The sequence below is a fragment of the Malurus melanocephalus genome, unplaced genomic scaffold (assembly GCF_030028575.1).
Source record: "Malurus melanocephalus ecotype Western Australia unplaced genomic scaffold, MMel_1.1 scaffold_228, whole genome shotgun sequence".
NCBI classification, from domain to species: domain Eukaryota; kingdom Metazoa; phylum Chordata; class Aves; order Passeriformes; family Maluridae; genus Malurus; species Malurus melanocephalus.
The window spans coordinates 657,177-678,616 of NW_026623460.1; the positions used below are offsets into that span (position 1 = coordinate 657,177).

At 38.2% G+C, this 21,440-nt stretch overlaps 1 protein-coding gene across 1 annotated transcript in view; it reads left to right on the forward strand.

Moving 5' to 3' along the window:
- Window positions 1-21,440, forward strand: part of SUSD1 (sushi domain containing 1) — a 38,830-nt gene that overhangs the window by 11,450 nt on the left and 5,940 nt on the right. Inside the window, exons 8-13 of the mRNA XM_057374562.1 lie at window positions 2,661-2,755; window positions 4,390-4,579; window positions 5,584-5,678; window positions 6,793-6,979; window positions 16,588-16,681; window positions 17,765-18,020. Coding sequence (XP_057230545.1) covers window positions 2,661-2,755; window positions 4,390-4,579; window positions 5,584-5,678; window positions 6,793-6,979; window positions 16,588-16,681; window positions 17,765-18,020 — 917 coding nt within the window. The remainder of the gene's footprint in view (window positions 1-2,660; window positions 2,756-4,389; window positions 4,580-5,583; window positions 5,679-6,792; window positions 6,980-16,587; window positions 16,682-17,764; window positions 18,021-21,440) is intronic.

Consider the following 21,440-nt stretch of genomic DNA (forward strand, 5'->3'; position numbering starts at 1 on the left):
GGTGTTTGTTTTTGCATTCTACCATTTGTTTTGTTTCAACAGCACCTGTCTTTCCTGGCTGCCACCAGCCAGGTGCTATTTGCATCTCTCTATCCTCTCCCAAATCTGCCTCTCTCAATTTGACTCCTCCAGGATTTTTTCCACCTTTCTCCTCTGGTCTCCAGGTATTTATTTACATGTTGTTTCTAGGACACTTTCTTTTGGGATRGGAAAAAATTGTGAAGGTAACCTGAAGGTCAGTGGAGTAGCCGTGAGATTCARTCCTTCACTTGGTAATCACAGGTTTGAATTTATAGTGCTGAGTTACGGGCAAATGGAGGGTCTTTGCTTCTCCCATCCCATTTGTGAGTTTGAGTATGAGCTGTTGATCAAAATGACACATTTAAGATCTGGGTACTACTGTCTGCTTTTTGTGTCTTTCACAAAGCAGGTTCCCCTCTGGAAGTTGCTGGTACTGTTAGATTTCACAGCAGAGTGAACATTTCAAGGAACCTGTCTCCCTCTAGTTGCAGCGTATTTTTTTTTCAGAGAAACCTTCGTGCTGCTACTGGATACTATGTTTATGCTACTGGGATTAATGTTAAACCAAACCCTTTCTGTATGTTTGATTATCCAAACAAGGATTGTGTGATCAGTAGGAGTAAAGGAGAAGAAGCAGAAAAGAAAGACTGTTGTSGTAATTGCTCTGTGCAGGTTTTCATCCTCTTTCACTCACACCCATTTTGAAGTGGAAACTTTTGAGAAAAGGTCTGCCAGCTCTTCTGTGAATTTATGGTCATTGCTCGGTGGTCTTGTCCTCAAAGTTCAGAAAGCATAACAAAAAATTGATGTAGTAACAGAAAAAAAAATGCTACTAGTTCTGTCTTCTTCCTCCAGCACAATCACTTTTCTTGTTTGCTGCTTTATTTTGCCTTTTTTTTTTCAAACTGCATATTTTATAAACTCATGAGTCAAGTCCCAGATTTTCTTGCTGAGAAGTCTTGCAGACCCCCCACCTCCTTGCCATGCATTTTAATTCATATCTCATGGATATGGAACCATTTTTCCTCTGTCTGTGAGTCCTTGTTGCCATCCACTGTTAATAAAAATATGTCTGATTTAAAGAACACAACAACTAAACATAATATTTTGCTTTGTTTTGGTACAGAAACCTTACAGTTCTTKTAAGTTCTTAGAAGTCTTATAGCAGAGTTTTTGGGCAAAACTGTTAAACAAATAACAACAACAATATGCAGCACCAAAATACARTTAATCAACAGTTCGTAAGAAATACACAGCCATTTGTAAGAAATTTGTTTTAGAGGCCATGCAGATGTATCTCTTTCTTCTGTCCCGGAAACATGGAAGCTTTCAACAGCATTTCTGTAATTAATGAATGTGGAATGGAGGAGTAAAAATTAGCTGGGAGATGAACCAGTCTAGTGAGTGGTGGATCTATTTGTTGAATGTATGGAGAGGGACATAATGTCAAAAAACACTTTTATGGAAATTCTAATAATAAAAAAAAGGAAAGAAAAGTGCTGCAAAATACATTTAGAGTTACACTGTAGTTCATAATAGCTGCCTATGTATAGAAGTGCTAGAAACTCTTAATGTTCTGGTTTATTTTAGTGACAGCTTGATGCCCACGTGCTACAAGGAGGCCCCTGTGAGACTGTGATGAAATTTATGTACAGAGGAAGAGTGCCTCACCATGTGCTTGCTTTTACAGCAGGACATAACACCGACTATTTTGTGAATATTTCTGAAGGACACCAATAAACTTTCCTATAACCATCAGTCAATCTTTCAGGAGCTAGTGAGGGTTTTCAGCTTCGAATCCATATGAGGTTGGATTTGTATGACCTTGGTCATGTAGTGAATGCAGTAAGAAAATATGGTAATAGGACAAAGGGATGACAGTTTAAAGGCTGGTGAAGGAATGTAGTATGTTCACTGTCAAACAGACTTGTGACCAGAAGGAACTTTTTTGTTCTTAGCTCTATGAGAATGCCTTGTTTTCTTGTCATGGGAGAGCAACTGCTCCTGAAAAAACGAGTGGACGAGTTGATCTTTTTAGCTGTGCTTTTTCTCTGAGGTGCAAGCCTRCTCTTGCAAATATGTAAATTAACACAGGTATGTTGAGGGATGTATCTCTGGTTGCTGCAACCGTACTTGCTAAATGCTTTGTTCTGTGGGCTCCATTGTTTTAATCTAGTGTTTGTTTTGAGAAGTGTTCTCTTGTGTTGTTTGATTTTATTTATTATAAAACAAGAAAAAATGTCAACACCTTTTAGAAAGAACCCAAGTAAATAATGAACCAAAACATTAATTCAACGGCAAATAAACTTTTGTCCAGTCTAACACAGAAGCTTTCTTAAAGGCTTCATGGGTCAGTTTATGTAATGCTGGCTGTATGTTTAAAACTTTGCAGTCTTTAGCTCAGAACATGCTTCTTCAGTTAGCTTGTTATTTTTTTAGAGCAAACACAGTTAAGCAAAACCTTTCTACCTAACATGTGCTTTCCTTCTTTGATTTTTTCCTGTTTGGACAAAAAAAGCAAACAAAATAACCCTAAACCAAAGACCAAACCACTGAAAAAGTAAGAAATTAGCAATTGCTCCAAACATAGGATTTGCACAAGAATGATTTTCCTTCTGTGTTCCTGTTTTTGCTTACAGAAGAGGAATTATTCAGTAATTTATCCGTATTCAATGAAACATGTGTGAGGTGGCAAAGGAAAACCGGAAGACTGGGAGTGCAGGAAACATACACAGTAAGTAGGGCAATAATGGAAGTATTTGAGATTGGGAATAACTTTGTCCTGATTATATCTGGTGATTCAGCAGTGGATGTTTGTTTTGTGGGTTTTGTTTGTATGGTAGTGTTTCTTGATCTTCCCAGTGAAACACTTAGAAACCTGGAGGTGATTTGTTGAGTTAGGAAAGAAAAAAATTCCTGTCCTAAAGGTAAGGGAAAAATTCAAAAGCTTCAGGGTCTCACTCCAGTGAAACACCTAAAGGCCTGCTTGAATCAATAAGAATTATTTAGCTTAAGTTTATGTTTTAGTGAAATTCTGTTGAAAAGCTCAAACTCACATTGCCATAGAAAACATTGTAAAACTTGGGCTCCGTYGCTGTCTTTGACAAGCATTTCAAGTCAACAGTGTATTGCTTGCAGTTGCTGGATGTAAGTTGTTCTAGAAATGCAAGGTATTGAAATGGTGTGCCTTGCTCAAAAGGTCCAACCAATGTAAATGTGAACATTTTAGAACCTTTTTTCATGGAAACTGAAAACAACCTTTATAGCTACTGGTTTTTTTTTTTTTTTTTTTTTTTTTTTTTTTTTTTAATTTAACATGAGCATAAGAATAAAAATGAAGATATGAATTCTCAGAGACAAAACAAATAGTTTGGTCAGTGTTACTGGAAGCCAAAACAACATGATAAGAATTCTCATGTTTTCAAAATAACAATGCAACAAAGGGGTATTTTTGTGTGTGTTGTTTGGTTTTAGGTTTTTTTTGTTTTATTTTTTTTCAGTATGTACAAGTGAGGGAAAAAATRAGCAAGATTATTTAGGTTGTCCAGGGTAGAAACATKAATATGGGAAACATTTCAAGGTTTGGTAATAATTTTGGAAAACAACCCATCTTTCTCCTCCTGGGTTATAACCAAAGTATTTTCGGTTTGTATGCTTCTATTGAGCACTGCTGAGATGGAAAAAAAACAGCTTTCCAGTTCCCCTGAAAGGTTTTTATGTAGCCAGTGGTAACTGGCACATTCTGGGTCTCTGATATGATGTGCTCTGTGCACATGTTTTTTCTGAATTCAGCTGTCTGAAAGACACCTCAGAATAGCCAGAGAAGGTGAGCTTTGTCTGTCTTTTCATGTCATACAAGCAACAGATTTCCTTTTCACTACACTGGGACAGTCTTAGGGAAKATTATCTTTTACTGTGGTTTGACATTAAGTTTTACTGCTGCATCTGTAGGGCAAGGGGGGAAACTAGCAAAAGAGAAGGGAAGTAACAAGGAGATGTATTTTATATTTGTGTGCTGTAAAAAAAAAAACAACATTTGCTTATACCTTACAATTTGAGTTGGAGGTATTTTTAGGGTCTCAGTAGATTAGGTTGGTAATAGATTGGATTTGATTCCCTAATAGATTCCTTCTATTTTTATAGAAATATATGGAAAAATATGAATAGCAGTAACAGGCAGAAGAAACAAAAGATCCAGTTTATTAAGCCATTTTGTAGCTAGTCCAAAGCCTATTTTTATTCTTTGAAATTATACTCTCAACCAGATGTAATCCTGTGTTCCCTTTAGGAGTTAGTAGGATTAAATAAACTAGTGTTTTGCTTTTTGGAGAGCCACAACAAATTGCGGGATTGTCTTTGTTTCAATAGTTTCATATACTGGGCCAAAGATTGGATGAGAAGACATTCTCAGAAGATGTGATATTTAACATCAGTACAAATGAAGATAATCCAAAGGTGTGTTTGGATCTGAACTCTGGAAGTAACTACGTGGTGAATATAACCACCATTTCTTCCACCAACATCACCGTCTCAGTTACAGTAGCAATTCAAACAAAGGGTAGGTTGTGTTTTGTATTCTGTGTGGCTATAAAAGAACTTACTGTGCTGCAGAGTTCACTGATTTGAGTCTAACAGGAAAGTGGGCTGTTTCCTAGACTACATAATGCTTTATGCTGACCATGTGCATGTAGCTACTGTCTGCATCCTCTTTTTCTGCAAGATGTTTTCCTTTCTGCTCACTTGCTCATTGACTCTCTGAGTAAGGAGARCAGTGGCAGTCAATGCCCTCAGAAAGATTTGGCAAATTTGCTTTTTCAGGATTTGCCTTCTGCCTGAGGCAGGAGTGATACAGTGACGTTTCAGGCTATGTGCCAGAATTTCAGTCCATGGTACAGTGCTTACTGGTTTGCATTTTTGGCTTTCAAATATGATTCTCTGCCTGTAGGAGATTTCCCTGTTGCTTAGCTGTGAGATACAGATCTACATGGTATGAGCATTATAGACAATTCTCCTGTGTTTGCCAGTGATTAACAGAGTTCTGTTATCAGTAATTGTACAAAAGRCACGTATTAACAGTTGATTTCTGTAATATTTCAGTCATGGAGACTTTAAGCTTGCCCTCTGACATACTAATTCTGGTGAGACAGACCTTGAGAAATAATTGCTTGTGGAATTAACAAAAATGCTTTTTCTTGCATGCATTTTCCTAAGGGGCATCGACTGTGACAAATTGTTCTGTGATAGTTTTATTTACATCAGGAGGTCTGAACCCTTGATCTTTCCATCATTATAACCATGTATGCCTGGACAAGTAAGTTGTGTGTTGGATTTCCTGAATAGCATGCTTGAGTTTTTCCAAGAGCCATTTTCTCTGGAAAATGATCATGCTTTACTTATCTTCTTCGTTCATTAAAAAAAAATAATGACAACCTATCTCCATCTCAGAAGAGAATTAAATTAAAAACCTTCTTTTTGAATTTTATTCTCAGCTACTCATATTCAATTAAGTTGAAGCTTAGAGTTTTTATAATAAGTTTATCCCTTTTTTAATTGTCTCTACAGTAAAGGAAGCTTTCAATAATGTGTTAATTTTTAATGATACCTGCTTGAAATGGAGGAGAAATGTCAGGGGAACTGATGTGGAAGACACGTACTCAGTAAGTGACAATCTATGTTTTGAAACTAGAAAGCAATTTTTATCAATCACCTTTGTGAAAAAACTAATTTTTCAAACACTCACTGCTAGTAGTGTTCCTCATTATAATAATGTTTCTCATAAAAACCCAAAGAGTAATCTTGCTGTCAGCCAGAGAAAGAAACCACCACGCTCTGTTGTAGTCACCTGCTTCTTACTTATTTTGTCCCATACTTTACTCTTAATTTGCTTTCCTTGTCTGTACTTTCAAGTTTGCCATGTTCAGGCCTCAGAGAACTCTATTTCTGTTCTGCTGAGACAGCTCTCTCTACCTTGTGGTATGCCTTCAGTCCTCCCTTATTCCAGCAGGGAATTTCTACATGACCTACCTCTGGACTCTTGACCTACCAGGACTCTTGACCTCTTGCTGTTGTTCTCAGGTCYCCCTGTGTTAGAAGGCACCAAGAGATTATCTGAAGGCATAGCATCTATTATAAAGCAAAATTAGTACACAATTAATGTACAGCAACCATTTTAGTTTTCCTTAACAGAGGAATCATTTGATCAGGAGAAGCCTTAATTTAATAACTTCTTATCAGCCATCAACAATAAAACACAAAATCCTACTGAAACAAAACCCCATGAGCCTGGAAACATGGGTGTCTGTAGACAGATCTTGGAGTGTAGCTGGCAATTTGACATGGGTCCAAATGATTTGATTTTGTCTTGGTCCTCGGGGTGATTCTGGAGAGGTTCATGTGACCTTACTTTTACAACTCACCAGGAGGGTATCCTAAAATGAAAGTGAGCTGTTGCTGGAAGCCTTTATGTTAGCAGGAAACAGAGAYTGGGGGAAATTACAGTACTAATAAAAAAAAAAAGAGGTAGACTAGGCAGAGATAYGGAAGAATCAGGACAATGTCAGATSTGACCAAGAGGGACTGCAATTCCTGTCAAATTTTGGAAGTTTGGAGTAACTATCATTGGAGTTTGAATAACTATCAGTGCCGTAGTTTTGACAGACTGTATGCAGTGGTGCTTTGTGTTGCTTCTTCTAATAAACACCATGAGAATGGCTAAATGCAAGTAATGTATTGTAACATTTCAATTTTCTTGCTGTGATTGTTTGGTTACAGTTTCATGTGCAAGGCCAGCGTTGGTATCAGAAGAACTTCTTTCATGAAATGATCTTTGAATTTTCCACACACAAGCATGCTCCTGAAGTCTGTTTAGATTTGCAGCCAGGCACCAATTACTCTATTAATATTTCCATGGTAGCTTTGAATTTTTCACTGCTTGTTTCTATGACAACTCAAATTACAGGTAGGTCCTGCCATTTATTCTATATATTTACAGAAGCACCCAGTGGGTGTGAGAGACTCAAGTGAATCTACATTGTTGATCTCAGTGGTGTGTGGTGGATTGTCAGTGTATTCTTTCCATGCTCAAAATTGTCCATTGTTTTTTTTTCACAAGTTTTGTGGGTTTGCCAGTCCAAAGACAGAAGGGGGAGAGAAATAGAGGTGCAGAGCGTTAATCTTGGGATATCAGGGAAAAGATGGTTTCATGGGTTAGGCAAAAGACTGGTGGAGTCTAGGAGAGGGTGGTTAAATTTTCCTCCCTGTTAGAGGCTAAGTCACTTTTTCTGTAAAACTTCTCTCCACAGTGGAKTTAATCGCTCAGCTCCACTTTGTATGGATATTTATGTGACAACAGAAACAGATTCCACTAAAGTCTGCAAGAATCCAGAGTACAGAGTGCAGAAATCTGAAAGTAGCTCAGACAGATACTTTTGCCTCTAATTGGCAGAGTAGAAAACATAAAAGACATTGGAGCAAATAAGCTTCCCAAGGAAGGGCTTTGGATTCACAATTTAGCAAGATGTATGGCACTAAAATGTGGCCRTGTATGGCCGTGATGAGAAGCATCTTACAGCTCTTTCTTTTTGTTTAGAACAGTTTTGTACCATCCCTGTACTGTCAGACTCTCTGTATCAGGTGAAGTGCAGTGCAGTGTTTGTTGATGGTATCAGTCTTCTGTCAGGGATGCAAATTGTAATAAGTAAGAATGAAAACTCYGTGAGTGTCTTGTAACTCTATTCAGCCACTAGGTGGAATCAATTCTCTTCTGACTGCTTAGGTAGAGCTGGGAATGTCTCATGGTTTTGGAATTGATAGTATTATTGTATTTTTAATCATAAATCTGACAGTTTTAAGTTTCAAGAAAGGTAAAACAGCTCTTGTTTCTGAAAGCTGCTGTTTAAGATATGCAATGACCTCTGTTTCTTTTTAAAAAGTAWAATTTCAGTAATGATTTGGTAATTCCTTATCACAAGTTTCCTAATGGTCACTCAAAAGTAGTGTCTATGAGTTTATGAGTACATATGTCTTTCTAAAAAAACTAGTAAGATATCTCAGAATTTTGTTGATTGAGGTAATTTTTAAATACGTAGGGCAAAGGAATAGCCCTTTATCATCCAGTGGTTTTTCCTCAGTTCTGCAGGATTGCATCAGGTCACTTACTCAGCAGAGTTTTGGAGAGCACTTTGCAGCAGGTGCAGTGTGAAATGGTATTTGTGTCTTGGCAGCTGGCATCTTTTCCTCTCTGCTGAGTTAGTGTTTAACAAATGCACRTGCACAGCACCAGGAAAGGTCTTTGTGTAAAAGCTAGGTCGTTTCCATTTTGAAAGAAGATTTTACTACACGAGCCCTTTTATATCTGATARTTACTTTATTCAATAAGCAATAAAAGATAGGTGTTGCTCTGTCATATTAGGCATCTTTATCTAAAACTTGACATGCATCACTTCTCATTTTTTAGCCTCCATTGAAAAAACCATAAAAGTACATCTTTTTGTAGTTTTTGCAGAAATTGGGTGAAAATTGAAAAGCCAATAATAAGCTTGCTGCAAAACTTGCCAAATAATGTGAATTTAAATAAGATTAATTGTCTTATTATCTCATCTATGGTGAAAAGGATACAGCTGAAATAATTCTTCTGGCAGTGTTCCTTTGACTTGTATCTTATGTCTTGGAATTGCATTACCTATGCAAGCAGCTTAATTTATATAAAAACTCTAATTTATGAATAGGTRTATAATTTTCTTCATTTGTCCAGCTGTTTTGTAATCCTGTGTGTAGTTAAGCCGGATGGGTTTTTTCCGTGGTGGATGGAATGGTCTCAGTTTATCTGCCAACGTAATTCTGAAAAGTGGCTTTATTGGCTCTAGTGATTTTCTGGCTACTTGATATTGTAAAAATGCAAAATATGCCTTAAGCAYGGAAGCTCTAGTGAAACTGAGACTTACAAAAGTGTGTTACTGATTGTGTTCTCACTGATTGTTAGGGATTCATATGCCATCCTTTCAGAAGTACATGGTCAGTTGTTCTGTTTCCACAGCTGGGGGCAAATTCAGATGTTGTGTCTCCTTGACTTTCACACACCTYGTACATTTTGAGAGTTTGGAAAACCTTAACTGTGGGGTTTTGAGTTGTGTGAAGAGGCTTGTCCCAGACAATTGGATGTTCACTGCCTTACAGACTTAATTTCCTGACAAAGATAGTAGTCTGTGTAAATTTTTAGACTGTTGCAGAATATGGTAAGTATGTAAATGCCAGCAGTAAGTTTGTGTATTTTTTTCAAAAAAGCAAGATTTATGAATGCATGTTRTGAAAATTACTTCACTATCCTGTCTATATCTATGACTATATCCATCCTGAATGAKGATATGTTATATACATAGTATTTTTAGAAAAAAGAAAACAAAACAAGAACTTGGGACCTAAAAGCCTGGTTTTGTCCCTGGCAAGTAGCATCCTCTAAAAAAAATAATTCCATGCTGAGCACAAAGTTGGTTTTGCCCATCACTTGTGAACGTTGAATACAAATGCTTCATGGATCATGGTATTCCATGACATATCAAGAATAATCTTGGAGAGCCTTCTCCTTCCTCTCTGTGTGTGGAAAATGTACTGCATTACAGATCAGGTTGTGATGTCTGGTTTGTTCATTTGCCCATGGATGTACACACACACATCAAAGATAGACTACTGTTCTGCTCTGTTGTAGGATCGAAAAGATTTACACTTATTCCTTCATAAAGAGAATTCTTTAAGGTCTGGAAAATGAGGGAGAACCCAAAATCTGCTTTCCAGTGAGGAATTGAAAGACMATTGGAGGTGTGGTGATCTGACAGTGTAACAAAGCATTACAAACTTATAGTGATGTGTATCAACTTATGGTGTTGTGTGTCCTCAACCTCATAGTGTAATTAGCATAAAGTAAAATTAATTAAATGCAAAATGGAAATCGAACAAGGCAGAAGTAGGCTACAGTGAGGAGGAAGTTAGATTGTAAGTCCTGTTCAGCTGTGGGTTTATACCTGAAAGGTCATACAGTATCCTGKTAGTACTTCCCCTTTAAAATGCAATCACAGAATTGCAGAGCAGTTTGAGTTGGGAGCAATCTGTAAAGGTCATTTACTCCAACCCCCCTGCAATCAGATCAGGTAATTCAGACCCACATCCAACCTAATCTTCATTGTTTCCAGGGATGGGGCTTTGACACACTCTCTGCGCAACTGATCCCAGTATATCATGATCCACAGTGGAAAAAATATCTTCCTTGCCATCTAGTCTGAATCTACCATCTTAAATTAAAACTATAACTTTTGTGTTGTCAGTACAGATGATACTAGTGTTCCCATCAGTCTAGTAAAACCTTTGAGTACTGAAAGGTCTGCAGTAAGGTCTCTCTGGAGCCTCCTCATCTCCAGGCTACACAGCCCCAACTCTCTCAGCCTTTCCTCAAAGGACAGGTGTTCCATCCCTCTAACAATTGTTATGGCCCTCCTCTGAGCTCTGTTGGAGTGGCCGGTCCAACAGCAYCACTTCTTTCCTGTTCTGGGGACCCCCGGGCTGGATGCAGCCCTGCATGTGGGATCTCACAAGAGTTGAGGGGAAAAATCTCCTCATTTGCCCTCCTGACCACATTCCTCTGGATGCAGCTCTGGACACAGTGGCTTTATGAACTGCAAATGGAAATTGCCAGATCATGTTGCACTGCTTATCTGCCAGTACTCCAAAATCCTTCTCCTCAGAGCTGCTCTCAGTCTGTTCTCCACACAGCCTGAATTTGGCTTTATCCCAGCCCAGGTGCTGCACCTTGCACTTGGCCTCATTCAACCTCACAAAGTTCCCATGGCGTGTTTCCTGAGCTTGTCYGGGTCCCTCTGGATGGTATCCCATCTCTTAGGCATGTCAACCATSGCAGTCAGCTTGGTGTCATCTGGCTGATGGCTTGTATCACAGTAGTTTTTTTTTTTTAAGCTAAGTTGCTTACCGTTGCATTTTCTGTTTGGCTTAACTGCTAATAGGTCTGTATTGCATTGTTTTTAATGTTACTTGTGCAATATAGCAAGACTAATTAAAGCAGTTAATAATACTAGATCCATAAAATAWGCGCCACTCATCTATTGTGAGGAAGCAGGGAAACATCTTCAGTTTTCACTTTACCTAGCTCTAAAATCTGATACTCAGAAAGCTTTGAACTGAATTCTCCGCACAGAGGAGCAGAGCTAGGGTTTGAATCCGCGGTAGAGAAGGAACAAATCAGCACTTCCCAGTTGCCTTCATGTCCATCTCACTATCCAGGTGTGCCCCTTGTGCAGTGATGCTGTGCTAGCAGCTCAGATCCTGTGGCTCTTGCTGTATCAAAGTGCCACTGTTGATGAGTGCAGCCCTGGCAGCAGGGAAGCTGTGGCCTGTTCTCCAGCCTGGCACTACAAGGAAATAAAGGATTTAGGGAAATAAAGGAAATTATTTCCATACTGTTTGCTTTGGGCGGATGGCTACAGAAGAAAAACAAACAAAAAAACCTCATCTCTCAGCTGAAAAAGCACCTTGCTGAGTTCTCCTTGACCGAATTTTCCTCCTCTCCCATGACCAGGTTTGTGTAAGTGCCTTCATCTTGGTGAATATGAACAGCTGCCAGTCTCCTGGCACTCATCCCATGTAGGCAGCTTCAGATCATAGAAAGGAGCTGCACACTCAGCCAAGGTCCAGCAGAAGGCAGAGCTGCAGGATGTGAGTGAGGCAGGGGGTGTAGGAAGGGGCTGCCACTGCAGGCCTGGGTGCTCATGCTGTGACTCCAGCACACACAGGCAAGGTCCTGACATCGGCTTAGGAAGTGTGGCGGGAGCAGTGGTGGCTGTTTGCAGGGTCCCAGAGCAGACCTCTTTCCCTGAGGTTAGGAGGGGGCCATATCAGGTCCACTCTTGTGGAAGGGCCAATCATGCCCCTGACCCTGACACAAAAGCACCCAGCTCCAATTCTGCTGCCTGGCCCTGAGCAGCTCCTCCTGGGTCAGCAGAACAACAGAGTGAGCACTCAACTGTTTCATATCTCATGTTTTCTGTATTAGACTTTTGTTCCTAGAGATCACAAGGTGCTGCAGGAAGAGCCAGAGCTGGTGACAAAGCACAGAAATGTTCAGTAGGGATGAGCAGGAGACAGGGATCCCCCTGTCTCACTCACACACGTGGCAGTGGCGTCACACGGCCATGACACAGCCTGGAAAGGATCTGCACAAGAAGCAGCAAGATGTAGGCAAATTTATTTTTAAAGGTGCCATTTCTGGCCCCCAGGTGCTGTGCAGCTGGAATCAGGGCATCTTCAGGCCCTGCTCTGACAGAAAATGCCTGGTGGGGCACAGCCTATGGCTGTGCACTGCTGTCCCTTGGGGACAGTGGCACGTCACTTGTCAGCGTGGAAAAGACTGAGAGGTGCCAGCTGAGGTCCCCTAAAGCACATCCCTCCGTTTTCATCTTTCCTTCCTTGTCCAGGAGCGTTCCAGTTCATACACCCTGACCCTGGGCAGCGTTTTCCCTGTGGGAAAGGCCTCTTTGTGTGGCAGAGCTGGGGCTGTCCCAGAGCTGCAGCCGCGACCCCACAGCGGCACTGGGACCGTCCGTGCGTCCGCCCCGCTGGGGCCAAACCTTTGTGGGGATGGACAGGATGGGTGACAGTCAGACACAGAGCAGGAACAAAGGCTGCAGTCAGCACAGGCAATCACATGAGCGGCATTTCCAGAAATGACCAGTCTTTAAAGAAGATTTAAATGATCTTTTTCTGTAGATGTGGTCTTGGTTTGTTCATCCTCCTTCCCTCCCTCTCTTTACATAATGTTCCTCTCCAAGTGAAAAAACTCTTCTTACTCTGTATTGGAACAATTATGTTTTAATATGTACAGTAAAGTTAATTACTCTTTAAACAGTAATACAAATGGTAAACAGCTCCTTTTCTATTGTATCRATATTTTTACCTTATTTTAGTTTTATTTTTATAGCAGCGTTTTTTGACRTCCTTGTTTTAAAATTCAGTAAAGACATTTTGGACATTAAGCCCTCAAATAACCATGAAAGAAATCTGCTCTTTGCAGGAAATTAAGATTATGCAAATGGTTCTTATTTCACCAAAGGGTTCTTTTAGCTTTCACCTGGCCTTAAGAGGAGATTTTGATTTGACTTCTTTGAACTCTTAAGTTCAGTGAAGAGTTGCTGTGTGATTTTGGACTTTGTTGTTCAATTCTATTATTATTTTTAAAGTTTTGTCTCTGCTCTTAGAGGAAAACGAAGCAGGCTTTAGGTCCAGCACTGAGGCATGTGATAATTGTCGGTTTTGCTATAGCAGTAGGCATTTCCTGGCATCTTCTTTCTTCCCTSTATCTTTCCTTCAGTTTCAGAGAGAAAATTAGTAGATGGATTCTTACAGTAGAACATTAGCCTCTATGTGAAATGTTCAAGTATTGCTAACATAGCCCTGCTATGACAAGGAATTGCTTGGAGTGGGACTCTGGATATAATCTCTGGATAGAGTCTCTGAATATACTTTAATTTCTTGCTATGGTCTTTTCTGTGTCCTTGGTGTTGCTACAGATATGTTAGTCTGTTCTGCTGGTGAAGAGTTAAAAAAATTAATTCTTTAAGAAAGCCAAGGTGCTAACAGTACCTGAACAGACTGGAGGATCTTGATTTCTTCTCACAATTCACTGAGTGCAAGTCCTTACTTTTCTGTAGTATTTCCCWTTTGCTTCCAGCTGTTCTATGTGGTATTAAGTCAATATTTTTAACATGTGGATTTTTAAATCTGGCATTAATTATGATTTCCCAGCAGACTTCTTTTTTTAGATTTTATTTTTAAATGTTAGATTTCTGGCAAAGTTATTCTTTATTGAAAAAGTCAGAGTGGGAATATAYTGCATACAGAATAACTCCTTCAGAGTTTATTTTCTGATCATAGAATTAAAAACTAAACTATTCCTTTCTATTATAATTATAATTATAATTATGACTATTACTACTCCTTCACATTGCTGCAAGCTGTTCAGTCTTTTTATTAAAACAGGTATATTGTGTTCTGTGAGCTTGTTGATTTTAATAACTAGCATTTTTTGCCAGAAAATTACCCAGCAAAAGACTCCAACCTTTAACAGCACTATGTGGGTTTTTTTCAGATTTTTCTCTCTTTTACCCATTTACTAGGGGTATCAGTTCTGGATGGCTTCTTATTTTCATGATTTGTATTTTCCTGTCAAATTTTTGAAATTTAAAAAGTAGTTACCCTAACAATAATTTGTAATTAAYTGTTACCCTAACAAATTTACCCTAAATTACCCTAGTCGGCATCTTTTTGTCATCTTAGTCCACATCTGGCTTCCCCTTGTGCTGTTTATCTCGAAAAATAATGCAGAACTGTTGCATACAATGCACATTCTGGCTGGCRTAAGCCAAAATTTAGGAAAATTCCCCAATTTTCCTTGGAAATCGAAAATTCTAAAGGGAAATCAATATTAATCTCATGGTGAATGTGAAAGGAAAGGAAGACAGAAGGAGTATACCAGATAAATCTACCCTGACAGATATATTTTCCTGTCACTGTTGACAGTGTATGTGCTGAGGTACCGCTGAAAGTAACAGATAATTTATGGCACCTAAGTTATSTTTGCTTAAGTTTGCAATATGCAAAGGGTATAAAGATAGGCTGTCAAATATTGTTGTTCATTTATTTTGTTGAGATAGAAATTCTGCCTGTACCTTTTATGATATCTGCTGTTGCAGATGCACTGAAAAGACCCAAAGCAAAGACCATTTCCTGTTCTTGCAGGCAGTACATTTAATTAACTCRGGAAATTCTCTGAAAGGGTTTTCTGCCCTGTCTCTGCTAGAGGGAAACAATGCTTTGTAGAACAATGGCTTTCACAGAATCAGAATATGCTGAGCTGGAAGGGACCCATGTGGATCATCGAAGTCCAACTCCTGGCCCTGACCAGGACATCCCAAGGAGTCACTCCATGTGCCTGAGAGCACTGTCAAAGTGCTTCTTGATCTCTGTCAGGTTTGGTGCTGTGACCACTGCCCTGGAGAGCCTGTTCAGTGCCCAAACACCCTCTGGGTGAAGAACCGTGAAATGGCCACACCTGGGCCTTTGGTGGTATATCCTAGTATTTCATAGTCTGTTTCTTATGCATTTTAGAGCAGTATTTCCTACTACTCAAAGGAAATTAGAAGATTTAGTACAAATTAGCACAAATTGTTAGTRGCCCAGCTATATCACCTTGTACTATATACTGGTGAATTTAATGCCGGTTTTGCAAAACAACAGCTGTAAAGGTGATTCAATTCTCCTTGTGTAATGTCTCTGTATTTCTAACATTGAGCAGGAAAATTCATCTGTACACACTGGGATTTGGCACCATCATTGCTAACAAAATGCCAGCAGTRCTAACCTCTAATAACCTTCCTACACCTCAGTACTTCTGCTTTCAAYGTGATGCATATTTGTAGCTCCCTTTTTAGTGGTTATTTACCCTCTTGACAGTTTTTCTAACAAGCCTCATTTTCTCCTGCAAAACTAATTATTTTCTGTGCTTCAAAATATACATGCAGCTGTTTGTATTCCAGCTCTTTGAAAAAAATTATGCATCTCAGCAATATTTTGCCTGATGTAACACTGGGAAATCTGCGATGGTTTTCATTTGTTTCTCTCCATGACATGGATTATTCTCTCTAGCTCTGAAGCCTTGGTTTTCTGTACATAAGCATGGCATTTCTTACTCTTCAGTCAGATATCACATCAGCAGGTTGAGACCCTGGTGCTTAAAAATCCTAGCTGTGTCTTTATTTACCTGTGCAAGATTTTTCAGATTTCTGGGGTAGTTGGTGTCCATGCTTCACATTCTGCTCACTCAGTTATGCTGAAGCTATTTTCATTTTTGCTTCCAGGCAGGTAGTGCTAATTTCCGTATCAGTGTGCAGCTGTCATCATTGCCATTGAAATTTGAGGCAGAAGTATTTGTTCAGTGTTGGCCTTGATGCAATTTCCTGCTAAAACAGATTAGAATTCTGTATCCATATTGAAATGCAGTTTAATGGCATGGATATTGCTACCTGACTGTCAGCAGTAACTAAGGAAGTTGCCCTCTTGAAAGTACTTTTTGCACAACTAAATTCTCCTTCATTCATACCATTGTATTTCTTGCACTGGGCTTTGTGCATTTTGTATTTTTCCTCTCCGTGGCCGTTTCAATTAGTCTAATAAATAATGCTGCTTCTCCCAATAAAGTCTTCATGTCTCATTTATTTGTAGCCAGCCACCATTTTTGGTCATCTCTAGTTTTGCCAGCTAGCAGATATATTTCAATACAGAGTTTTGACTTGGGGCTGCCAGGCCATCATGGTCATATTTCCTCTGTGTTTTCCTTGACCAGTTCATGTTGCCTGCAGGTTTTAGCTGTCTGGAGTTCAAGGCTTAGTTTAGGATGCTTTGGGGGAAAAGTAGCTAGCAATTAAAAAAGGAACTGGAAAGTAGCTGGAAGCTGATGCCCAAAGTATTTCTAAAAYCTTTCTGAACCACTGGTGTTTGTTTACTTTTTAGATCCCCCTTTCCCAGAAGTAGAATTTGTTGCAGTTAAAGGTTCTGCACCTTTGCTCAGACTCCGGAAAGCAGAAGATCAAAATGGACCGATCAGGTTTGTCTCTGTGCTCTCCACCCTTTCAGAGAGTTTTCTGCAGATTTATGTTACATGCAGATTAGAATTGTTTGGGGTTGCTAGGTTATTTTTGTTAGCAATGGGAGAAAATTTAGGCTGTAACTCCCATGAGTTAACAGGATGATATTTAGCTATAGGCTTTCCCCTGTTTTCTGGAGCAAAATCCTGGTTTTGATAATTGTGAGTTTTCACCACTGACTTTGTGGTTTGGTTTTGTTTTTTTCTCTTTCCCCGTTATCCACAGTGAGGTTACAATAGACCTGCACTGATGGATCCAAACACACTTCTACTTGTGTTTTTTCTTTTCCAAAAAACTCGTGCAGCCAGTATGTTTTGACCCCCAGAGAGAGAAACAGTGAATAAAGTCCTCATTTGTGCAGATTCTGAAGCAGTGTTTTCATGTTAGTCTGTCACTACCAAAATGTATTTCTAGAGTAAGAGGACTTAGCCCTCACCAAGTGCTCTTGGTGACAGAACGAAAAGGTAGCAATGACTCAGTATTACACTGAAAGGTAATAATATTTCATAGAACAGCTGGCATAACAACCCTAACAAGTAGTCTTCCTATGGTTGAATACCATAGACTAAACATTGTTTTGAGATGTATGGAGACAGATTTGATTCATTTTTTTTACAAATGGTACCTGTCCTCTCCTCCTTTCAATAGAAAAAGTCTTATTTCTGGGAAGGCGTGAATCACTTTTAGAGAAAATGGTGTGTTATTCTTAGGTGAGTTTCAGTGAGAGGAGGAGGAATAGGAAGGTAACCTGAAATACCTCAGTTTGGTGTTTTTCTGAACACAAATAAACATGTAACATCATCATGTGCATGTCGTGAGAAGACCCAGCTCTAATCTGTGCATGCATTGTTTTTGCTTGAAAATGAAGTGCAGCATGCACACACAGAGAAATATTTTAGTATAAGAAGTGTTTGTATTGGACATCAGTAATAAAAACCAGTTAAGACATTACGAGTAGCAAGAAAAAATATTAATTAATGAATATCTGATGCTTAGTTCATTGAAATGAGGGCTAATACTTATTTTTTTCTGTTTCACTCTAGTCTTTATCAAGTGATTGTGCTTCCTCTGGATTTGCAGAGCACTTTTATTTGTGACTCCTTTGCTGCTGCAACTTTCTTTAGTAACACCACTGACATTAAAGGATATGTGGCAGCTGAATTTCAGGCGAAGGACGTTGCTGATAATATGTCAATTGCTCTTGGAGACAGACATTACTATGGGAAATTTTATAATGCTCCTTTAAAGCTGGGAGAAGAGTATTGYGTTTTTTTGAGAATAATAAGTGAGTGGAATAAGGTAATGGATGTTTTAAAACCGTTTCTTTACACTTCTTGAATGAAATGTTGCTGGGGGAAAAGAGGAAAATGTTAGCTCTGTGTTCAATTTTTTATGACGCTCCAAGGATCTCCTAGTTGACAGAAGTAGATTAAATCTGAAGCTCTTTAAATATCACTTGTAATTCCTTAACAATATTTATGTCATTATATTGTTGAAGCAACTCTGGATGCCAAAAGGGAAACAATGGAAAATCATTAAAAATGATGGGCCATCACTGCCCTCTGTAATTGAGGATGTCTGTATTGGACCAGAATTTACTGAAATACTTTAGTATTAGAATTTGAAAATTACTCTGTAACAATGACAAATTCACCCATTTTAATTTTTAATTAAATGTTTTATAACAAAATATTCCAATTCTCAAAATGGCATGGAAAACTGCATTTAACCATGTGTTGTTACCTTCCACAAGGCAGTGAGTGTCAACTACAGCTCCACTGAGAAAACCTCATGAAAAAATATATTATTAATATTAATTTTTTGCCTTTTTAAAGTAAATATGTATTTTAATTTAAAAACAAACATTTTCTAAAATGTACATTTCCTCTAGTTTTCCAGCTGTATCTAGCTAGGAGTCAGCAATTTGAAGTTTTTTTTATACTATATGTCTCAGCAGTAGAAAGTTTTTCTCATATGGGACAGGTGATAACTCTTTATGTGCAAAACAGTTCCTGAATGTCAAATGTAAGCACTAAACTAAGCAAGCCCTAAGAAAAGAAATACCTAAACAGTGCCTCACCTTGCCATCTGAAAAAAAGTTAAAATACAGTTTTTAGGACTTTATGTTTATAGCACAAAGCAAGGACGCATGCAAAAACTGATCCATGAGTCACTTATAAACAATTCTCTACAATTTTCGAAGCCTACACACACATATCAGTAAGTTAAAATAGCCTCTGTTGAGAAATGTAGCTGCCTCAGTCCAAAGTGAGTGAGATAAAACAAGTGCATGTAATAAGATGATTCTGTTTTCTACTGATCTGGGCAGTATATATTTTGTGTAGCATCTATTTAACAAGAATCTGARTGGTTTTTATAGCAGAGATGACTTGGTTTCTGATCCTGATAGTAGTCTGTTGTTTGTCATAAATTTCTAATTAATTATGTGAGGGGAAAAGTAGGGAAATGACAATAGAAGATATTTTATTTCATAAATAATGTTAAGTTAGCCCCAAATTGTCCTAGAATTTGGACAATGAACTGTATTTTATAGACAAATTTACTCTGTGGAGCAGGATTGTTAATCAATCAAATGTATATAACTTTGGCCTCTTTAAGGGCTACTAAATATGTCTTTGAGCTTAATTTGTTTATCATTGGGCTTTATGCATTAGTTTCCAACTCTTTACCATCAGTGTTTTCTAATACTGGGGTATTTTAACTTTTTTTACTTTTGTGGAGGTTTTTGCTGCACAGAGCAAAGTAGATTCTTACACATTTCTGCCAACTGTTCATTAAGCTGCTTCTAGCTTMTATTATTCTTTCTCTTTCTTATGGATTATTTCCTGATCTTTCATTGCTAACATTTGCAGGTGTATTTTCTAGATCACTGATTTAATGGATTAATATTACAGTTTTTTTGTAGAAACTAGTCTCTCTTTCTACCATTTAAARTGCATTTGTTCCTTCATGTCCACTTTCCTTTGTTTCCTGTTTGTTGGTTGATGACATTCACAAAATTATATACAATGGTTAGGAATCTTTATCAGGACTGCAGATGATAACCAAACAGTTTTGTTTTGCAGCTGTGCTTCTTTGAAATGGAACTTAGACTGGTGGTTCAAAAGCACTGGTTTAACTTCAATTGCCCTGCYTATATTTTATGAATTGTTGGTATTAGGGGGTTTAAAAAAATCAGAATTATGAATTGAGGGTTGTTAGGTTTTCAGAATTTCTAAAGATTTTATTACTTATATAGCTGGATTTGGATTCAGGAGTTAAATCTTCTTTTAAAAAAATTACTTGGCCCTCAGTTCATAATACCTGTGAAATCAGAATTTCTGAAGTGTGTCTTACTCAACRCATTTCCATTTGAATACAGACAAATTAGAAACAGACGTAATAAACTCCTAACTAACGTTCTCATTATTCGTTTTTACAATCAGGCATCCTTAAGAGTGCCCTCTGTCTCCAGACCCCTTTCATACTGAGAATGGTACAATTTGTATTACCATGCTGCAAAATCGTGCCTTGGATGTGATTTTTATTACCATTATTACTGAATGAATAACCCTGACATATAATCATGTTCATTATTTTTGTTGTTCAGATTTGGAGGTCTTGAAGGGTGTCTGCTCTGAGTTTTTTACTTCTGTTTGTTTTGGGKTTTTTTTTCTGCAATTCCTGGGACCTCTGTAACTTCCCTGATAGGCAGGAGATGTCTGATTTTCTTCACATTAGATTGTGCCATGAAGATAGTATTTTAAAATGAAGGCACTCACATCAGTGCCTCCTGAATCTGGCATTTGGTTGAGTTTTTAAAAACACTCCTTTATCTTTCCTCTGCTAAGAAGATTTTCTTTGTCAATCTTTTCTCTTTTTAACTAACCATAAAATTCCKTATAAATAGTGGGTTTAGGAGTCTTTGAGATTCCACAGTTCCTCATGCAGACACACAGAAGTAATATTAATCCCACAAAGGTACCTTCATCCCTTTATATAAATGCTTCAAAGCATAGCCTTGTTTCTCAAGCATACGGTTATTCAGAGAAACATAATGCACACTTTGCTGCAACATTAAAAATAYTGTGTATTATATGAAAGTCTGTGGTAGTCATTTAGCAGGAGGCACTACAAAAATGCACTTCTCAGTAAATACACAATAGAACCTAGAATAGAACTTTTTGTTTGTTTATGACTATGAAAAGCTGGGGATGAATGCTCTGCAGTGACCAAAGCTTACAGTAAAAAATCRAACTTGCTAAGCAAAAAGCAGACCCCAATAAACATTTCTTTAACTGTATTATATAAAAGTTATTAAAAATTACTGAGCAAGTTATCATGACTGAAGAAAATGCTACATCTAGTATTTGTAAGACATGCCATCAGATACTGTCCTTTAACATATGTGTTCTTCATGGGGAAGAGTCAGCACAGCATATTCAGCCTTAGCTTGGTGTTTCATAAATTCTGAATTCTTATTGGAGCAACTTCAAGGGTCCTTCCATATTACTAACATGCCTAAGTTGTAGAAAGAAAGGAAGAGTAATGAGCTAAAAACTAGAGCCAGCCTTTCATCAAAGCTCTGTGTCTAATCTTTTAATTTTTTAATTAATACCCTTTTAAGACAAAATAGAGACTGCTACCAAGGGAATAACAAACTCCATTCCCAACAGTAATTTTTTCAGTGGCTGATGTTTTAAAGGGTTTTAGTAATAA